This window comes from Apteryx rowi, unplaced genomic scaffold (genome assembly GCF_003343035.1).
Source record: "Apteryx rowi isolate R43461 unplaced genomic scaffold, aptRow1 scaffold_75, whole genome shotgun sequence".
NCBI classification, from domain to species: Eukaryota; Metazoa; Chordata; class Aves; order Apterygiformes; family Apterygidae; genus Apteryx; species Apteryx rowi.
This window is the reverse complement of record NW_020451038.1, coordinates 1,804,396-1,819,776: the sequence shown is the minus strand read 5'-3', so window position 1 is coordinate 1,819,776 and position 15,381 is coordinate 1,804,396. Positions and strand designations below refer to the sequence as shown.

The window sequence follows — 15,381 nt, the reverse complement described above, 5'->3', positions numbered from 1 at the left end:
CCCCGGGGGCTGGTCGGGGGCAGGTCCTGCTCCCCATGGGGCAAGTCCCCGCGGGACGGGGCAGGGGCAGGTCACTGTGGGGCAGGGCGGGACAGGACAGGGCAGGGGCAGGTCCTGGTCCCGGTCCCTATGGGGCAGGTCCCCGTGGGGCAGTCTCCATGGGGCAGGCAGGGTGGGGGCAGGCCCCCTTGGAGCACGGCTGGAGCAGGGGCAGGTTTCTGTGGGGCAGAGGCAGGTGCCCAAAGGGCAGGCAGGCAGGCAGGGCAAGAACAGGTCTCTCTGGGGCAGGCGCAGGTCACTGTGGGGCAGGGGCTGATCCCTGTGGGGCAGGACAGGACAGGGGCAGGTCCCTATGGGGCAGGTCCACATGGGGCTCATGTGGGGCAGGTTCCCATGGGGCAGTCTCCATGGGGCAGGCAAGGCAGGGGCACCCCATGGAGCAAGTCTGGGGCAGGGGCAGGTCCCAGTCGCCATGGGGCAAGTCGCCACGGGGCAAGACACCAGGGGAGGCATAGGTTCCCCATGGGGCAGACAGGGCATGGGCAGGTCCCCATGGGGCAGGCAGGGCAGCGCAGGCCTCCCACCGGAGAAGCTGGTGTGGTGAAGCACTTGCTCTTGTGGCACCCAAAAACAAGGGCTGTTGCAAAAGGCAGGCCCACGGCAGCCCCAAGGCCAGGAGGGATGGGCTGGGGGCACTGCCCTGCGTGGCGTCCCCGGGAAGGCCCTTGCTGCCCCACGCTGCTCCACACCTCCTGCCCTGCCCCAGGCACCGGGACGCTGCAGAGCCCCAGCAGACGCAGGGCTAATGCCGAGAGCGGGGTAATTAGCTAACGAGCACAGCTGGGTCCCTGCTGCAACTTGATTTGGGGTCTTGGCATGGTGACGGCACGGCGCAGTGAGACCCACGTGGGGCTCTGCTGTCGCGCATCCCCGAGCAGCCGGGGCGCCCGGCCCGTGCCCCCGGAGCAGCGCTGGCAGCAGCGCACCGCCTCGCCTGCCCCCCAGCTGCGGGCGAGCGGAGCGGGTGGCATGGGGCTGGCTCCCGGAGCCCCATGGCGCTCGGTCCCCGGGCGTCGTGCCGTGCGTCGCCCAGGCCCGGCCGGCTCGTTGCAGGTGCACGGCGCCGGCGCCGCAGCTCTCGCCTCCTCGCTTTGTGCAACCCACCCGCCGCTCGAATCCTCCCGGGACGCTGCCCCGGGGCAGCAGGGCCCGCCCGGGCGCAGCCAGCTGCCTGGGTGCTGCCGTTGGTGCCGTCGGCGCTGGCGGGGAACGCCGGGCTGAGCCAAGGGGTGAGCGCACCRTCGCCTTCCTAATCCCTGCTCTGGGGCAGCCGGACATCGCAGCAACTGCAGCCCCAGCTCCGGCATCCCCAGGTGTCCCCAGTGCATCTGCCACCCTGGTCGATGGAGCGGGGGGACAGGTCCCATCCTGCTCCATCCACAGGTGGTGCGGGGCGTTTCCGGACCCAGGGGCTGCTGTGCTGCTGCCTGGCAGGGGCGCGAAGCCGAGGGCAGCCAGCCTGGGAAATTCAGGCCATGCCAGCGCGCCGGCCCCCACAAAGCACGTGGGTCGGGCAGCTAATCCCAGGGATTAGTGCCGGGGAGGCAGCACRGGGGCAGAGCCGGGGGCCGTGGCCAGCCCCGTGCACTCTCCGCCGGCAGCGTCGGCGCCCTGCGGGGCAGCCAGCCGGCCCCCCACTGCCACGGCCGGTGGGGCAGCGACAGCCCGTGGGGCCAGCTGTGCCCCGCGCGCAGCAGCCCCTGCTCTCCGAGCACCCAGCGCAGGCAAAGCGATGACATTTACCCGTCCCTCCGTGCCGTCAGCGCTTCCGCCCTTTGCCAAGTGACTCACTGGCGGACGAGGAGATTAGAGCCCGCTCGGTGCAAAGCCGCCGTCTGGCTGCCTGCGACGCCACGAAAGCAAAGCGAAGGGCGCGACGGGCGTTTTCATGTCCTGCGCCGCCGCCGTCGCTTGCATTGCATGGGCTTTCCCCGCTTTTGGCCCTCCTCCCGCTCCCCGGAGCTTTCTCCCAGGCGCGAAGCCTGGACGTAACCTAGGACGTGCTAGGGGAAAGCTGCCCTGATTGATCCTCACCCCCAAACGCTCTGGAGCTTCTCTTTGCATTTTCACTGTGCACGTTTCACGGTGGTGCCGGCAACACCGGCGCCCGCCGTGGTCCCAGGGGGCCGCCTGCCCCGGGAGCGTCGGGGAAGGGCAGGACGAGCCCCTGCCAGCACGGGTGCACCGTGCCGGGAGAAAACAGCCGGGGCGGCGGGTCCAGGGCCCCACGCGTGCCGCGGAGCTGCCAGCTCCAGGAGAGCCGACGGGGAGCCGGAGACCGCGAACTCAGCAGCCACGTGCGGGCCGGAAACACCCGCCGTGGTGTGGGAAGCGCTCTGCCGGCGGGGAAACGGTGGTGCCGCAGGCGGGAGGCAGCGCCTGGGAGGAACGGGCGCCGCTTAACGGCCGAGGAATCGAAACGCCGCGGTCCTCGGGCGCAGCCAGCCGCGCGCGCACTTCCATTTTTGTACGTCGAGGCCAGGAGAGGAATTGCCCGTCGTCACGGCCATATTGGGACAAATATTCATGCTGGCAGTGAAAACCCCGGGAGAAGATCCTGGACGGAAACGAGCCCGGGGGGGGGGCCAGGCTGCGGGGGCCGGTGCGGGAGCCGTGGGCACCAAGGGGCTTCACCCCTCCTCGGTGGCTGGGGGACACACAGTGCGCTTGGCTCCCAGCCTGCCRGTGTCGTTACGCCCTTTTCCAGCAGTTTTGCTCCTGACCCCACTTTGTGTTATTGCACGGGCCCAGTGAGTGCCGCAGTGTGCTGGCGCCGGCCGTGCCCGGAGGGGAGCCGACGGGTCACTCGTGCTCCCCTCCAGCAAGCCCCCGTTTGCACTCGCGCCGTGTGGGCTCGTGGCCTCGTGCTGGGGGCCCCGCGCGAGCCGCGCGCGGGGGCTTGCGGCAGAGACCTCCAGAGGTCCCTCCAAGCTCAGTGATCCGGCGCTGGAGTTGGCAAGCGCAACGCCGCCGCTTCCCGGGCGAGGAACTGCCGTCCCGGAGGCTCGYGAGCGCCGGCGGGCGACGCAGCCACGCGTTTCCCCGCCGTCAGCAAGCCGAGGGCTTCCCCCTGCTCCAGCGCCTCCAACGCAGGAGGAAGCTCAGACTCTAAGGAGCAGGTTTTGCCCAGCGAAGGAATCRCTATGTTGGGAGCACCGTTGCAGAAGAAAAGCATAAAATGAGCGAACGCAAACGCACTGGGCGTCTGCAGCCGTCACGCAGGAGGTGGCCTCGGCGGCCCTGCTGCTAACCCCGGGGTACCCTGGGGCGTCTCGGGGCTCCCCGAGGACGGGGCACGCCTGGGGCCGTTCCCTCTACCCTGGGGCGCTCACGCAGTGCAAACAACCTCCAAAGCAGGCCCGGGCCTCCCGCCTGCCTTCTTCCCTGCTCATTAACGTCGCTGCACCCAGCTGCGAGGAAGGCGCCGGCGTCACGCTGGCTGCTGAGGAGGAAACAAAGCATCGCGGCGCTGCCCGTCACCGTCAGGAGAAGACCCGGGGTCCCACAGCACATGCAGCACCGTCACCTCCCCGCAGCCTGGCTCCCGGCACCCCCGGGCTGGTGGCTAAGGCACCGGGCAAGCGTCCGTGCGGCTCTCCTTTGCTGCGCGGCTGCGGSGAGCCTTGCCGCAGGTTGCTGCGGGTGAAGGGAACCCAGCGCCGAGCTGGCACCGAGCGGCTGCCGGCGGCCTGGGGGTTGCAGTGCGGATGGGAGCGCAGCAGAGCCCCTGTAACCCGCCGTTGCGGGGTTATGACTGCAGCAGGGCCACCGTTTCCTTCTTTAAACGCCAGAGACAATCTGAAAAAATTAATTATCTCAATTCCAGTCTGGGGAGATAAACAGCTAAGGAGCAGCTGTCTATTAAACTCCTGAAATAGGATCTTGCCAGCTCTCCCCTAAAAATCAATACAAAGAAACTGGACATTTGCGAAGAAAAAATGGGTTTATTAAATCCAGGAAAAAATAATCCCAGACTGTTTGTATTTAAGACAAGAGATCTGTTCGTAAATATTGAAATGCTTCCTTTGCCAGTAACATCTCAGATCAAAAAACAAACATGATAAAAATACCCGGAGCAGTGGAAACTTATAATCATGTCTGGATACCCTGGAAAGATTTGCTCTGTGGGAGTTGGGGATGTCAAATCATCAAGCTGCTGTATATGTCAGATTAGATGATCAGAATAATCCTTTCTGACTTGAAAATCTGTGTGTCTGGAATGATTCCTAGCTAGGAAATTATAGGTTTCTAAAGGAAGAGAAATAGCCAACAATTGCTTTATCTGTTGAATGTGAGTGTCGCATCTTTTGGTTTCTGCTTGAGAACCACCATCTTTGAAATATGTAAGATGAAGAAGTTCTTGATTAGTTAAGAGATATACAAGCCAAATTAGATAGAAACTAAATAAAGTGACTACAAAATTTCAGCCTAAAAGGAGAAGAAATGCAACRGTTAATGTACCTGAGCTGCTGGGACTCTACTTTCCTCAGCTAAACTTATAACTGTCCAGAATTCACAAACAACTCTTGGGACAAATCTTAACCTTATTGAAATCAGTCAAAACAACACCTACTGCTTCCCAGGGAACTAAGAATCTGAACTTTTAGACGTATGAACCAACACAGAGACAAAGAATGATAAACAGAGTTAAAGCCTCCAGCCATGGCAATATTATTGCATATATCTAATTGAAAAGCTTCACGTAGATCTGAGTGCTAAATCCGGTGGCGAGAGACTCGGCTGTGTGCCTGCGATCTGCCAGCCACGTCCTCCCTAGCGAAAGTCTCGGCGGACCCGCAGAGGCTTCTCTGCTACACAAACGCGATGGTAATCGGAGCCGGTGGCATCTCTGCCGAGAGCAGGGGCTAAAACAACACAGACCCCCACCGGCCCCCAAGCAGGGGGGGAGCTTTCCCTCAGCCCCCGCCGTAGGCCCTTACGGCGTTTCAAAGCGGGCAGTAACATTTTAAAGCACGCCAGGCACGAGCCTTCTCTGTTTTCAAGAGGCTGTAATGTATACAGGAAAAACTCAGCCCCACAGGAGCTTGCTCAGCTACGTGGGAGGCCCGCGAAATCAAATCCTTTAAGAGCCTAAACAGCTAATAAACCTGGAGGAATAAACTGTGCCTGAAATGGCCATGCCTGCACTGAAAACCCTGAAAACTAAACAAGAAACGTCAATCAGAATAATCGCTGTCAAAAACTAAAGAGCAACACGCCATGTTCTGCTGAGCCAGCGTAGCAGCAGGACACGGTTTATTGGAGCTTGCGGAGCTTGGGGGACTGAAGCAGCTCGTCTGCTTTTCCCCTGTTGTGCTATAGAGGGAAAATACATTTTCCTGGGGAGAGGAATCCCAGAGATTCCTTCTCATATTGGAAACGTTTGTTCCTTTTTTATTTTCCAGACTTCTCTTTCTTTTGTCTACAAGTTGCTGCATGCCRTCATTGGAGCGGGGCCCTTGGAGGAAATTCTTTGTGAGCTTCTGTTGAACACTGCTTAGCATTCCTTGACTGGGAGCTGCAGAAACTGGGATGGAGCTTCCTGAATTGAGAGTAACTGTATATCTGGGAAAGCAATTTTTTCTGGAGCCTTCCAGCTCCAAAATCCTGTTTGCCATCCTTTGCTTCAGCCCGCTSTCGGAACATCTAGAAAGCTCTCCTTTTCTCCGAGCGGGGTACGTTTTCTTCCACCCTGCTGCTTTATTCCAGGGGATCCTTCCTGACTTCTGTCTTGCTTTGTTTCCTGCAGCTGTGTTCTCCGTCGCACCGTCTGTGGATGAGTTCTTGTCTTTTTGCCCAGACATGTCATTTTGTACAGAAAGGTGGCAAACTTGAGGCTGTCTCTGTTCTGATTGTGTYACAGTTTTAAACCCTTTCGTGCCTCTCCTAACTGCCTTCCTCAGTGGTGTYGGCAGAGATACCTCCTGAGGAACAGGACAGTGTTTCTGCCAGCTACTTCCAAAAACGTGATTGCTAGCACAGCACATACAAGGACTGCTAGCATAGCTCTGTGTTGCTAAAGCAGATTTCATCTCCTGCAAAGAAGTATTTTCTCTGCCATGTGCCACTGTAGCAATGGGGCTGACTTTCCTTCCTGAAGTTGTGTTTAAGCTACCACTAGAAGTGCCGGCCCCCACGAGCTGATGGCTCGCGTGGGAGCCTCCGTTCTGGTCYGGCGCTGCCTCGCAGGGAGGCTGAGACTGAAGCGAGGAGCTGCAAGCCCTCCTGCCTGGGCAGCTCGGCCAGCRTGTGTGCTCCTTATCAAGAGCACAGTCCTGCTGCATGCCAGGGGAGGTCTGGGAAGAGTTATCCGTCACATGAGTGGGGAGTTTGGCGGTGGAAATGAATGTATGCAGCTCGGCTAAGGCGCCAGGGAGCTTCAGGAAGCCTAACTGTTCACACAGCTTCAGGAGCTGATCACTCAGCTGAGCTGGCAGCGACCCCAGATCCTCCTTCAGCAGCTGGACACTGGATTTCACCTCCGAAATCTCCACATCTTTCTGGGGGAGCAGAGAGCAGAGCAGAAGCAGTAAACAACACATTAAAAGACACAAAAGCAGTAGTCAAGGAACCGGTATCTATTATGTATCAGCTAGACCCTTTAAGTTGAGTATGGACCCAAAGACCAGCAAATTGGATCTCCCTGTGTAAGGACGTATTCTCAAACTGTCCCACAAAAGTGACAGATCTGGGATCGAGGTGTACTCCTAACCACTGTGCTGCCCCTCTCCCAGCAGCGTTGCCTTCTCATGTGTTGGGGTGACACATCCTTGCCAAAAGCAACTCCTGCAGCAGGGTCTTTGGAGAATCCAGACCTGGCCAGGACCCAGGAAGTCTCTGACCATTCATGCTCTTGTCTCTGGCAATTATTCCTTTTTGACCTCTTTTTTCTCTTCCAACTGAAGGGACAAGGTCCTGCATTTCTGCGAGACCCCTCTCCCTTCCCAGGCAGGCACTGCACCAGCTCCTCCAGCAAAGGTGTGTGCCAGCATGAGAAAGCAGCATTCCCCAGGCGCCTGCCACAACGGCACTGTCAGGCTCCCCTCCTACCGACAGGGATTTCATCAGAGCTTACAGCACTGTTAACAGACTCTTGGTAAGCATTAGTATTTCGCCTAGAATTAGCATTTTAATATCTTTCCCCCTTCATTAGAATAGGAGCTGTCTATTTTATAATCCATCATTTGAAGATAATTTAATATTCAGATAATATTTTGAAGAAATGGGAGAAATTCAGAACCACGATTCAGAATAAAACATTAATTTGTGTACTTACAGCTGCAAGTCTCCTCTCCATCTCCAGCAGTGTCTGCTCCATTTGGCTTTTATCTGTCAGAGCTTTCAGCACCGAGCCACAGTGAGTTTGAAGAGCGTCTTGCACTAAACAGGGAAATCAATAAAAAACACGTTTGGTCTTTCATTTGTAAATGTGAATAAAGTGCTAGCAATACTATTGCTGCTTCCTCCAAGGTTTGGCATGAAATACTCCACTGTGTTGTGCAACCATAGTGATTTGCCGGCTGAAATCTCCCAGAGCACCAAGCAATGAACAGCAGGGTACATGTTTAATGCAAAGCACTTGAAATTTATAAGATGCTGAGCGTAGGCCAAACCGTGTTTACTGTGCTCTATTAATATGGCAGCTGGAGAAGGAAGGCTATACGAAGCTGAAAAACTTGGTTGGCTCAGCACAAGGAAGGCTGAAGCTTAGTTTTCTACTAAATGGCTTAGTTTTCTGCTAAATAGGCATGCCCACGGGAAGGGAACCCCAACATCATGACCCACTTCTGTAACTAGCTGGTGGGAAATGGGAACTTGAAAGTGTGACATGAATAATAATGTTCCTAATAACTGGAAGAAGGTGCAAGAGGTTCGTGATTAAGAAGTGCAGCCAAACAGAGAACATATGAGAGAAATGTGTAGGAGGCTGGTGACCAAAGGAACGCTGCCTGAAGGGACAGTGGGAAACTATGAGGGAGTGTGGAAAGAACTGGGATTCCCAGTCCCTGGACGCCAACTGTGGATGGCTGGGTGCTGCTGTGTACATTCTTGGAGAGAGAGATTCAGGGAGATTTGCTCCATACGCATTGTCCTCCACAGATGCAAAAAACCCAGGTTGCCCATGAGTGTCAGATCGAGCTCTCTGGCTGGGAACAGCTGAGCGAGCCTGATGCTGGGAAGAGGTGGGATCAGAAACAGGCTCTGAGTCAGGCGGCTGCGTCTGGCCATCGAGCAGCTGCAGCTGGAACGCCAGAAGGTAAGTGGGGTCTGGCAACGGCCTGCTGGAGCACAGAGCCTGCGAGGGACATCCCATGCGGAGTTTTCAACTGGACCACGATGCTCTTGCCTTCAGTCAGTCTTGTTGAAAAACTGCTAAAAAAGAGGAATTTTGTTAAACGAACAAAAATAAACTTCCCCCATGTGGTTGTGGTTGTTCTTGCAGTAACCACTGCTGTGCCTAATACACTACAGCACAGGAATACAGTTTACAACGTGGGTGGAGATGAAAAATCCTCAGCAATCTTACAGCAGTATTCTTGTAAAACCAGGATCGTGATGCAGGGAAGGAGGAGCCGTTCACCAAACTTGTCTGGTCTTTTGAACAATGCGGGAAGGTGTGTACAGATGATGTGGCTGGGGTGGAACATTTCCCGGCTGTATCCAAAGAAGATGCAAAACACTCCTGCTAAAACAAAGCCTTTCCCAGCCACCCAGCCTGGATAATTGAACCTCTGGAGTCATGGACTACCGCTGTGAGGCTGAGAAAAGGCAGCGTAAAGCCTGTAGTCCAACAAGTGGCTACATGAGCGCTGCAATTAATTAATCCTCTTTTGCTACAGACTCAATGTGTTTGATTGACTTTGGAGAGCTGAGCCCAGCTGAAGCTTTGCCTGCACGTGGAGAGTTTATCTCGGCTCTTTTCCGTGCAGCTTCTCTGACTCCAGTGAAGTGTGCTTTCATGCTGCAGAGCTACCGAGCAGTCAGGAGCTCGTCTCCTCCTGCCAGCTATTTTCATTAAACTTGCAGGGACTTAATTATCTCGGCGAGCTCTGCCCTTCTGTCAAATTCTAATGGAATTGGCCAAAGAGTCAAAAACTACTGGGGACAGGCAGACAGAATGTGATCATATAAGCTTTGTTTCTGTAAGAAATCAGAGACATTTAAAGAGTACATTCGGGAGGAAGAGAGGAAAGAGATCTGAGTAATTGTGGGCTCTCTAGTTTGTCCTCATACTGTCCACGCTTTTAGAGTAGACCTTGAAGGAAAGAGTAATCAAGGGCATGAAGGAAAATGGAATAAATAGGACAAGGTTTTATAAAAGGAAGATTGTGTCTGAATAATATAATATCCCAGGATAAAAGAGCTGACTTCGTTGCCAAAGGCAGTGCAGTGGCTTCTGTCTAGATTTAAACAAAGCTTTTCATTGGCAAGCATTATCTAATGTGAATAAAGCTGAGGAAAAAAGATGGATAAAGACTCAATTAAAGGGAAAACATCAGCTCTTGCAAGGAGTGTCCTGAGGGCACAACGCTGTTCTGGACGGTGCTCCTCAAGGACTGCTCATAGGCCAAGCCTGTTTAAAACCTGCCATAGTGACTTGGGTGCAAAAGCCAGCTGGGCACTTAGCGGGTGACCCAAAGCTGTACGCCAGCACCGGGGGCTGGATCGTGACACCGGAGCAACCAGGTGAGATACAGCGGGATGGCACGCAAAGGCCTACAAGCCAGGACCAACAGGAATTTCTGCGTAAGCATGGCGTGGTTGGAAGCCCATGGACAGTTCTAGCCATYGATGTGCAAAGAAAGACTGAACCAGGACACATGCAGAGAAAAGCCAGCAGACAATTAAGCGATTAGATGATAATCTCCTTTTATGAAAGGAGATTGAAAGCATTCAGCCTAGCAAAACAGAGGTGTCTGGTGGCACAAGGCTGCCTGCCYTGGCAAAGGTGCCAGTCAGGTGTCGGGAGGCTGACACTTGAGGGACGGGAGCTTGCTGAGAGTTGTCTCCTGGCAGGGGGAACCTACATGCCAGGTGGTATTTTTATCTTTATTTGCCTTCCTCCAAAGCCCTGATGCTTGGCCACAGTGCATGCGGCTGCCATCCGGGAGGAGGAACGCTGCAGTTGCCTGCTTTGTGCGTCTTCCTCACACACTTTGAGTTAAACTACCTTCTGCACCAAGGCTCAGGAGGAAGCTGTCCCTTGTGTCAGGATGTCCATCACCACTGGGCTTTGCCTCCTTCTCTGTAGGAGCAAGGCTCATTTTTGAGGACTATCTGGGCATATTTCTCCTAATAGCCTCTCTACCTTTGCAGGCAATTTGGTTGGCCAGTCTCTCACTGTAGTTTTTAAGCTTTTGTCTTTTGCTCTGACATATTTGGATGGTTTTTATTAACTCCTGTGGGATAGCTGTGGCTTGTAGAATGGGTTTGTAGTGGTGGAGCGAATGTTTGAGTGGACCCTTTTAGACTTAGCATCTCCCTGGTTAGACCTAAGGGCTCCGCTCAACTGGAGGGCAGGTTTTCAGGGAGCCTGCCAGACCCTTGCAGGCCTGCAAACCTCCAAAGAGCAGGAAAGCAGCAGTGACAGAAGGAGCAAACTGCTTTCACGTCACTTCATCACATTCCTTCTCTTTGTGGTGAGGATATAGAAAGACCCAAATCAGAAAGCTTACCTCAGCTTGCTCTGCTTCCCCATATGCTTAATTTTAGCTCCGAATTATTTTTAAAGCTTTCTGATTTCCCTAGTCTGTCTGTTCTTATACAACATGGTATCCTTACTCTAAAAATAGCACCATATCCACTGGGCTTGCGATCTGCATGTACATTTGACTCAGCACAGYGTGCTGCAGGCAAGCGACCAACAGCAAGTCTTTTCAGTGTTTCATTTGTGCGTGTAGGAGTATTCTGCAGAAAAAAAATCAGGACAGAGGAGGGGCAAGCTCCTTCCCTTCCACGCCAGAGGAGTGTTCAGACTTGTCAAACACTATTAAACAGAACAAAAATGCAGGTTTTATCTAGACTTAATAAAAAAGAAAAAGCAYTGAGACAGCCAAACTAGATCAGATCCAGGACCCTTTTAGCCATATCTCTTGTCTTTGAAGGTGAGCAAGAAGAGCTGCCTCAGAGAAAGTTTTCTTCAAATAAAACCCGCAGCAGATAGTTATTGAATAACCTGCTTATGGAGGAAAAAGCCTCACTTTTAGTTAATGGATGTCTTATGCATACACTTTTCTCTCTCTTAAGCTATTTTACTCTAAACAAAACTGGTTTTTATAATCTGGATCATCACTRTGTTTTGATTCGCTATAGCACTGCCTTTGAACACTACTAGTTTACATTAATAACACATAGTCAAATCTGTCATGAGATAAGACACTGTAAGGCCTCAGGACAGGCCCTGGGCGGACCCACCGCTTGGGTCGGCTCTGCCACGCCATTCTGCRGAGACTTCCCAGTAAATGAGCCCGGGCTTGTGTGCAGCTGCACTCCTGACAGCTGAAAACTATAATCCGAGCAGCCGAGGGAGGGAGCAACAGTCTCCCAGCCTAGAAATATTAAACAACAACTGCTTCTGCTGCGTATCTATCATGAGTGCCCATGCAATTCTTCCTGAGATTTGCACTGACAGCACAGAAGCTTTAAATAACACTTTCGAGGGAGGCTGGTTCCTCCGTGCCCAGATCCAGGAGGGGAAATCGGAGGTGGTATAAACCTGATGAGACACGAGCTGTGAAGATGCCTACGGAGCTCAGCAGAGCACTGCATTTTCACCGTCGGCAGTGAGCTGAGCTGCGCCAGCGCGCGAGATGCTGGGGCTGGCACGGCTGCGTGGTGCTCGGACKTACCCCAGCACCCGAGCAGCCGCTGTCAGGTCAGTGCCCCCTTAGTCTGGGTCCCGATCCACAGCACGGCAGAGGACACCTGCCACAGGGCAACGTGGGATGATCTGCCCCAGATCTCGGCCTGTTTTGCCATACACATTGCCTGAAGTCCTGAGGTACGACCTTGAGGGGTTTCATTATTTACCAAGGTAACTACACATCCTCTTGACGTCCGTGTCAAGTCTTTCCCGCGATCTGATTAAGTTCCTCATCTCAACGATTTTCACTGCCGGTCACTGCGCAGTTGGTTAGCAGCTGCTTGAGAAAGGTGTCTCGTTTATCAGCTTCAAACCTTTCCGCTTTTCAGTCCACAGAAACACAGAATGTAAGGGGACAGATCCTACTGACGCGGCAAACGACGTCACCTCACACCCTCATAGACGTAACGAATTCCCCTGGCAACCTTGCCAGCCACTACTGGGCCTGGGGAGCCTCAAGGCAAGTTGTGTTTGGAAACTACCCACCAAACACTGGGTTTTGTCAGGGAATTGCATCAGCTCATGCCTCTTTAAGGGAAATATTGCACATACTACACTATATAAGGTGGAAGAACTGAGAACATAGGGGCTGCTTGCCTGTTTACATCCATGTGCGCAGCACACTGAAATCTGGGTGAGGAGAGCAGCTGTGCCTCCGTGGAAGCTGCTCAGGCAAATGTTATCCCATCTCCACTGCCAGACATGGCTCTATCCACCGCGTGCACGCACATATGGATGAGCACTCCGAAGAGAACAGTTTTTATCTTATTACATAGAGCACGCCAGCCCAACAGCATTTGGAAATGCTCTGGAAATGCACTTTGAAAAATATTTTCTGTTTTGTTCTAGTGCAGGGGCTACATAGGCTGTGCCAAATCTACTTGCTACCCACTGCTATAAATGAGGCTTGTGGTGCTCCTTGACTCTAAGACCTGATTTCAAGTTACACCTTTCTTTACTTTTTATGGCTCTTTGAATGTCCTGGTGCACTTCTCTCTTTGAAGAGAGCCTCTTCAAGTGCTATACTCATCTTGTAAAAGTGAAATCCTCCACTGCCAATGATTTTACATGTTTCTACYGTGTCACCCACATCCCCAGGTACTGTGTAAACAGCCATTAGCATTCAGTCCTTTATCAGCTCTGAATTTAGTTTTTTATCACCTGAGTTTAGGAATTTCGTACCAGTCTCTTTGAAGGAAGTGCCTCAGCTGGGATCTTTTCAAGACACTAGTGCAGATATTTATGTGGTGGGAACTTAATTATCCATCACTGTGATACCAGTCAAACGGCAGTGTTTATCAGCAATTAACCAGTGACAGATGAACCTCCCAGAAATATAAAAAGAACAACATTGTGGAGCGTGTGATGATTTTCATTACATATTCAACATTCTGCAGCATGATACATTACGGAAAGTGCCAATTTTTCTTTTCAATTGCTTTGAAAATCAGCAGCGGGCACCTCTGGGAGGTTTCTCATTTCATTCAAAGCACATTTGTTTAAAATGGGTAGCAGAAGAAGCAGGACAGCTGAGCAAATGGCATGGAAGGAAGACGGGGAATCACGAACAATAGATTTGATTTTCAATACCCTGACAACAATTTCTGTGCAAGAAGTGTTCGAAATCAGGCAGAGTCCTGCCTCAGAGTGGACAAGCTGAGGCACCAAAGTAATTAGGAACTGGGCAAATGTGTAATAGGAAGCTTGTTGTGCTGGCCAAAATGGACAGATTCTTGCTTACATTAAGGTCCCATCAAGAGCACTTGCCAAGCACTGCAAGGGAGCRTTCTTAGTTTAACAAGATTGGTATTTCACACGCACAAGCTACCGAGGCCTCATGAAGAATGCATCAGGCTCCATTCGTTTTGCCCGGGAGGTTTGTATTGACTAAAAGGGCATCTGTCAATGCCATGCTTCATGAAAGCCACATTTTACTGCACGGTAAATATTGTAGGGCTTCTGTGAAGGTCTGCTACCTTGAACTCACAAGATATAACTCACTTCACATTTCTAGTATGCACTGAGCTGGCCTCCTGTGCTTGCACAGAGCAGTCCAACTCTCTTTAGAGCCCTGACACAGTGCTGATAAAAAATAATGCTAGCATTAAAAATTACTGCATTCTCAAAGGCTCAGATCTAAGCCAAATTAGAAACAATTTCTGTGAAGCACTCTCCTGCAATAAAGACTTCTATGACTAGCCACTCCAGAGCCAGAGCTGTTGAAAAGTGTTATATATTATTAGCTTTTTCAGGAGGTCACCCTTTTATCAGAGAAAAATGCATTTCATTACTTGCTTCTTACCTAAGAAGAGCAGTACCGTTATTTTGCTCAAATGTAAAATATAATCACCTCAAGCATTGAGGAGACATGAAAACTTTGATCTACACAGGAAAATTTGAGAAAGCTGTAAAAACTGAAGATGGCTACTCAGGATATAAGTATCTAAGTTATTGGTACTCTTTCATTTGTGTGCCACATAGTCTAAAAATTGTCATCCTCCGGGCAGAACACAAAGCAATAAGGCGTATTTATCTGTACGTGCATGGGGTCTAACCACTCAATATTTCAGTTCTCCGACACAGCACAGCAAGAGAACAATAATATAGAAAGAAAAGAGACAGTGTCTGTAGGCAAAGAAAGGGAAAAGCTAGCAGAGAAAGAATGGAAAAATAAACGAGTCCATACTGTGGATAAATGTTATTTGCTCTTCTCCCTTATGAAGAGCAGCTGTGAGTGGCATGATTTGCCCAGCTCACCCCAGCTTGGAGACAACACACTCACATTCAGCAGCTTGACAATGCCCTCTGCTGTTAACAGAAATTATATATAAAGTGCTTACATGTCTTGGAAATGGTTTCTAGGTGATCCAAAATGGATTTGTTTCTTGAATCGAACATTTCTTCAAACTTGTCCAAGCACACTTGCAACTGCAAAAAACATGGTAAGTGAGAGAATTAATACATTGTCCCCTATTGGTTTGCAAAAACACAGCCCAAAACACCACAGAATAACAACTGCAACTCTTGGAACTGAACAGCCCCAAAATGGATATTTATCTAGTGCTTAAAACAGTCTGTCCAGCTGTTGTCACAATCCCAGAGGAGATCTGGAATGGCTCAAAAGGCTCACGAAACGTTACAGAAATCTTAACAGGTTTTGAAATAGAGGTATTAATCCGTAAAAAAACCCACTATTAATAATAATATTAATCAAATTAACTATAAAAGGGGGAGAAAAATACCCTCAAACAATAAGACCGCATTGTATTCACTTATTATAGAGCGTAGCCTACTTTCCCCAGGTAGAAGGAAACAAGAATTTATATTTGCAGGCAGCCATTAGAGACTGCTCTTGCTCCCTAGCCCCAAAGAAATTCAGTTGCTGACTCTGAAGCAAGGGGGTCACCCTAAAGATAGGCCACAAAGAGGATGGTACGTGCAGAAAAATTTGACAATTG

The 15,381-nt window shown here is 51.8% G+C and overlaps 1 protein-coding gene across 2 annotated transcripts in view; it reads right to left on the bottom strand.

Moving 5' to 3' along the window:
- Nucleotides 1–3,990: 3,990 nt before the first annotated feature.
- Nucleotides 3,991–15,381, bottom strand: part of KLHDC8B (kelch domain containing 8B) — a 32,572-nt gene continuing 21,181 nt past the window's right edge. The window contains exons 2-5 of one of the 2 annotated variants that reach the window (XM_026088011.1): nt 14,764–14,851; nt 8,145–8,430; nt 7,337–7,440; nt 3,991–6,560 (exon numbers count right to left, since the gene is read on the bottom strand). In XM_026088011.1, coding sequence (XP_025943796.1) covers nt 5,238–6,560; nt 7,337–7,440; nt 8,145–8,289 — 1,572 coding nt within the window. In that variant the 5' untranslated portion in view covers nt 8,290–8,430; nt 14,764–14,851 and the 3' untranslated portion in view covers nt 3,991–5,237. Of the gene's footprint in view, nt 6,561–7,336; nt 7,441–8,144; nt 8,431–14,763; nt 14,875–15,381 lie in introns of those variants that run through there. The other variant, XM_026088013.1, reaches the window with a different exon arrangement.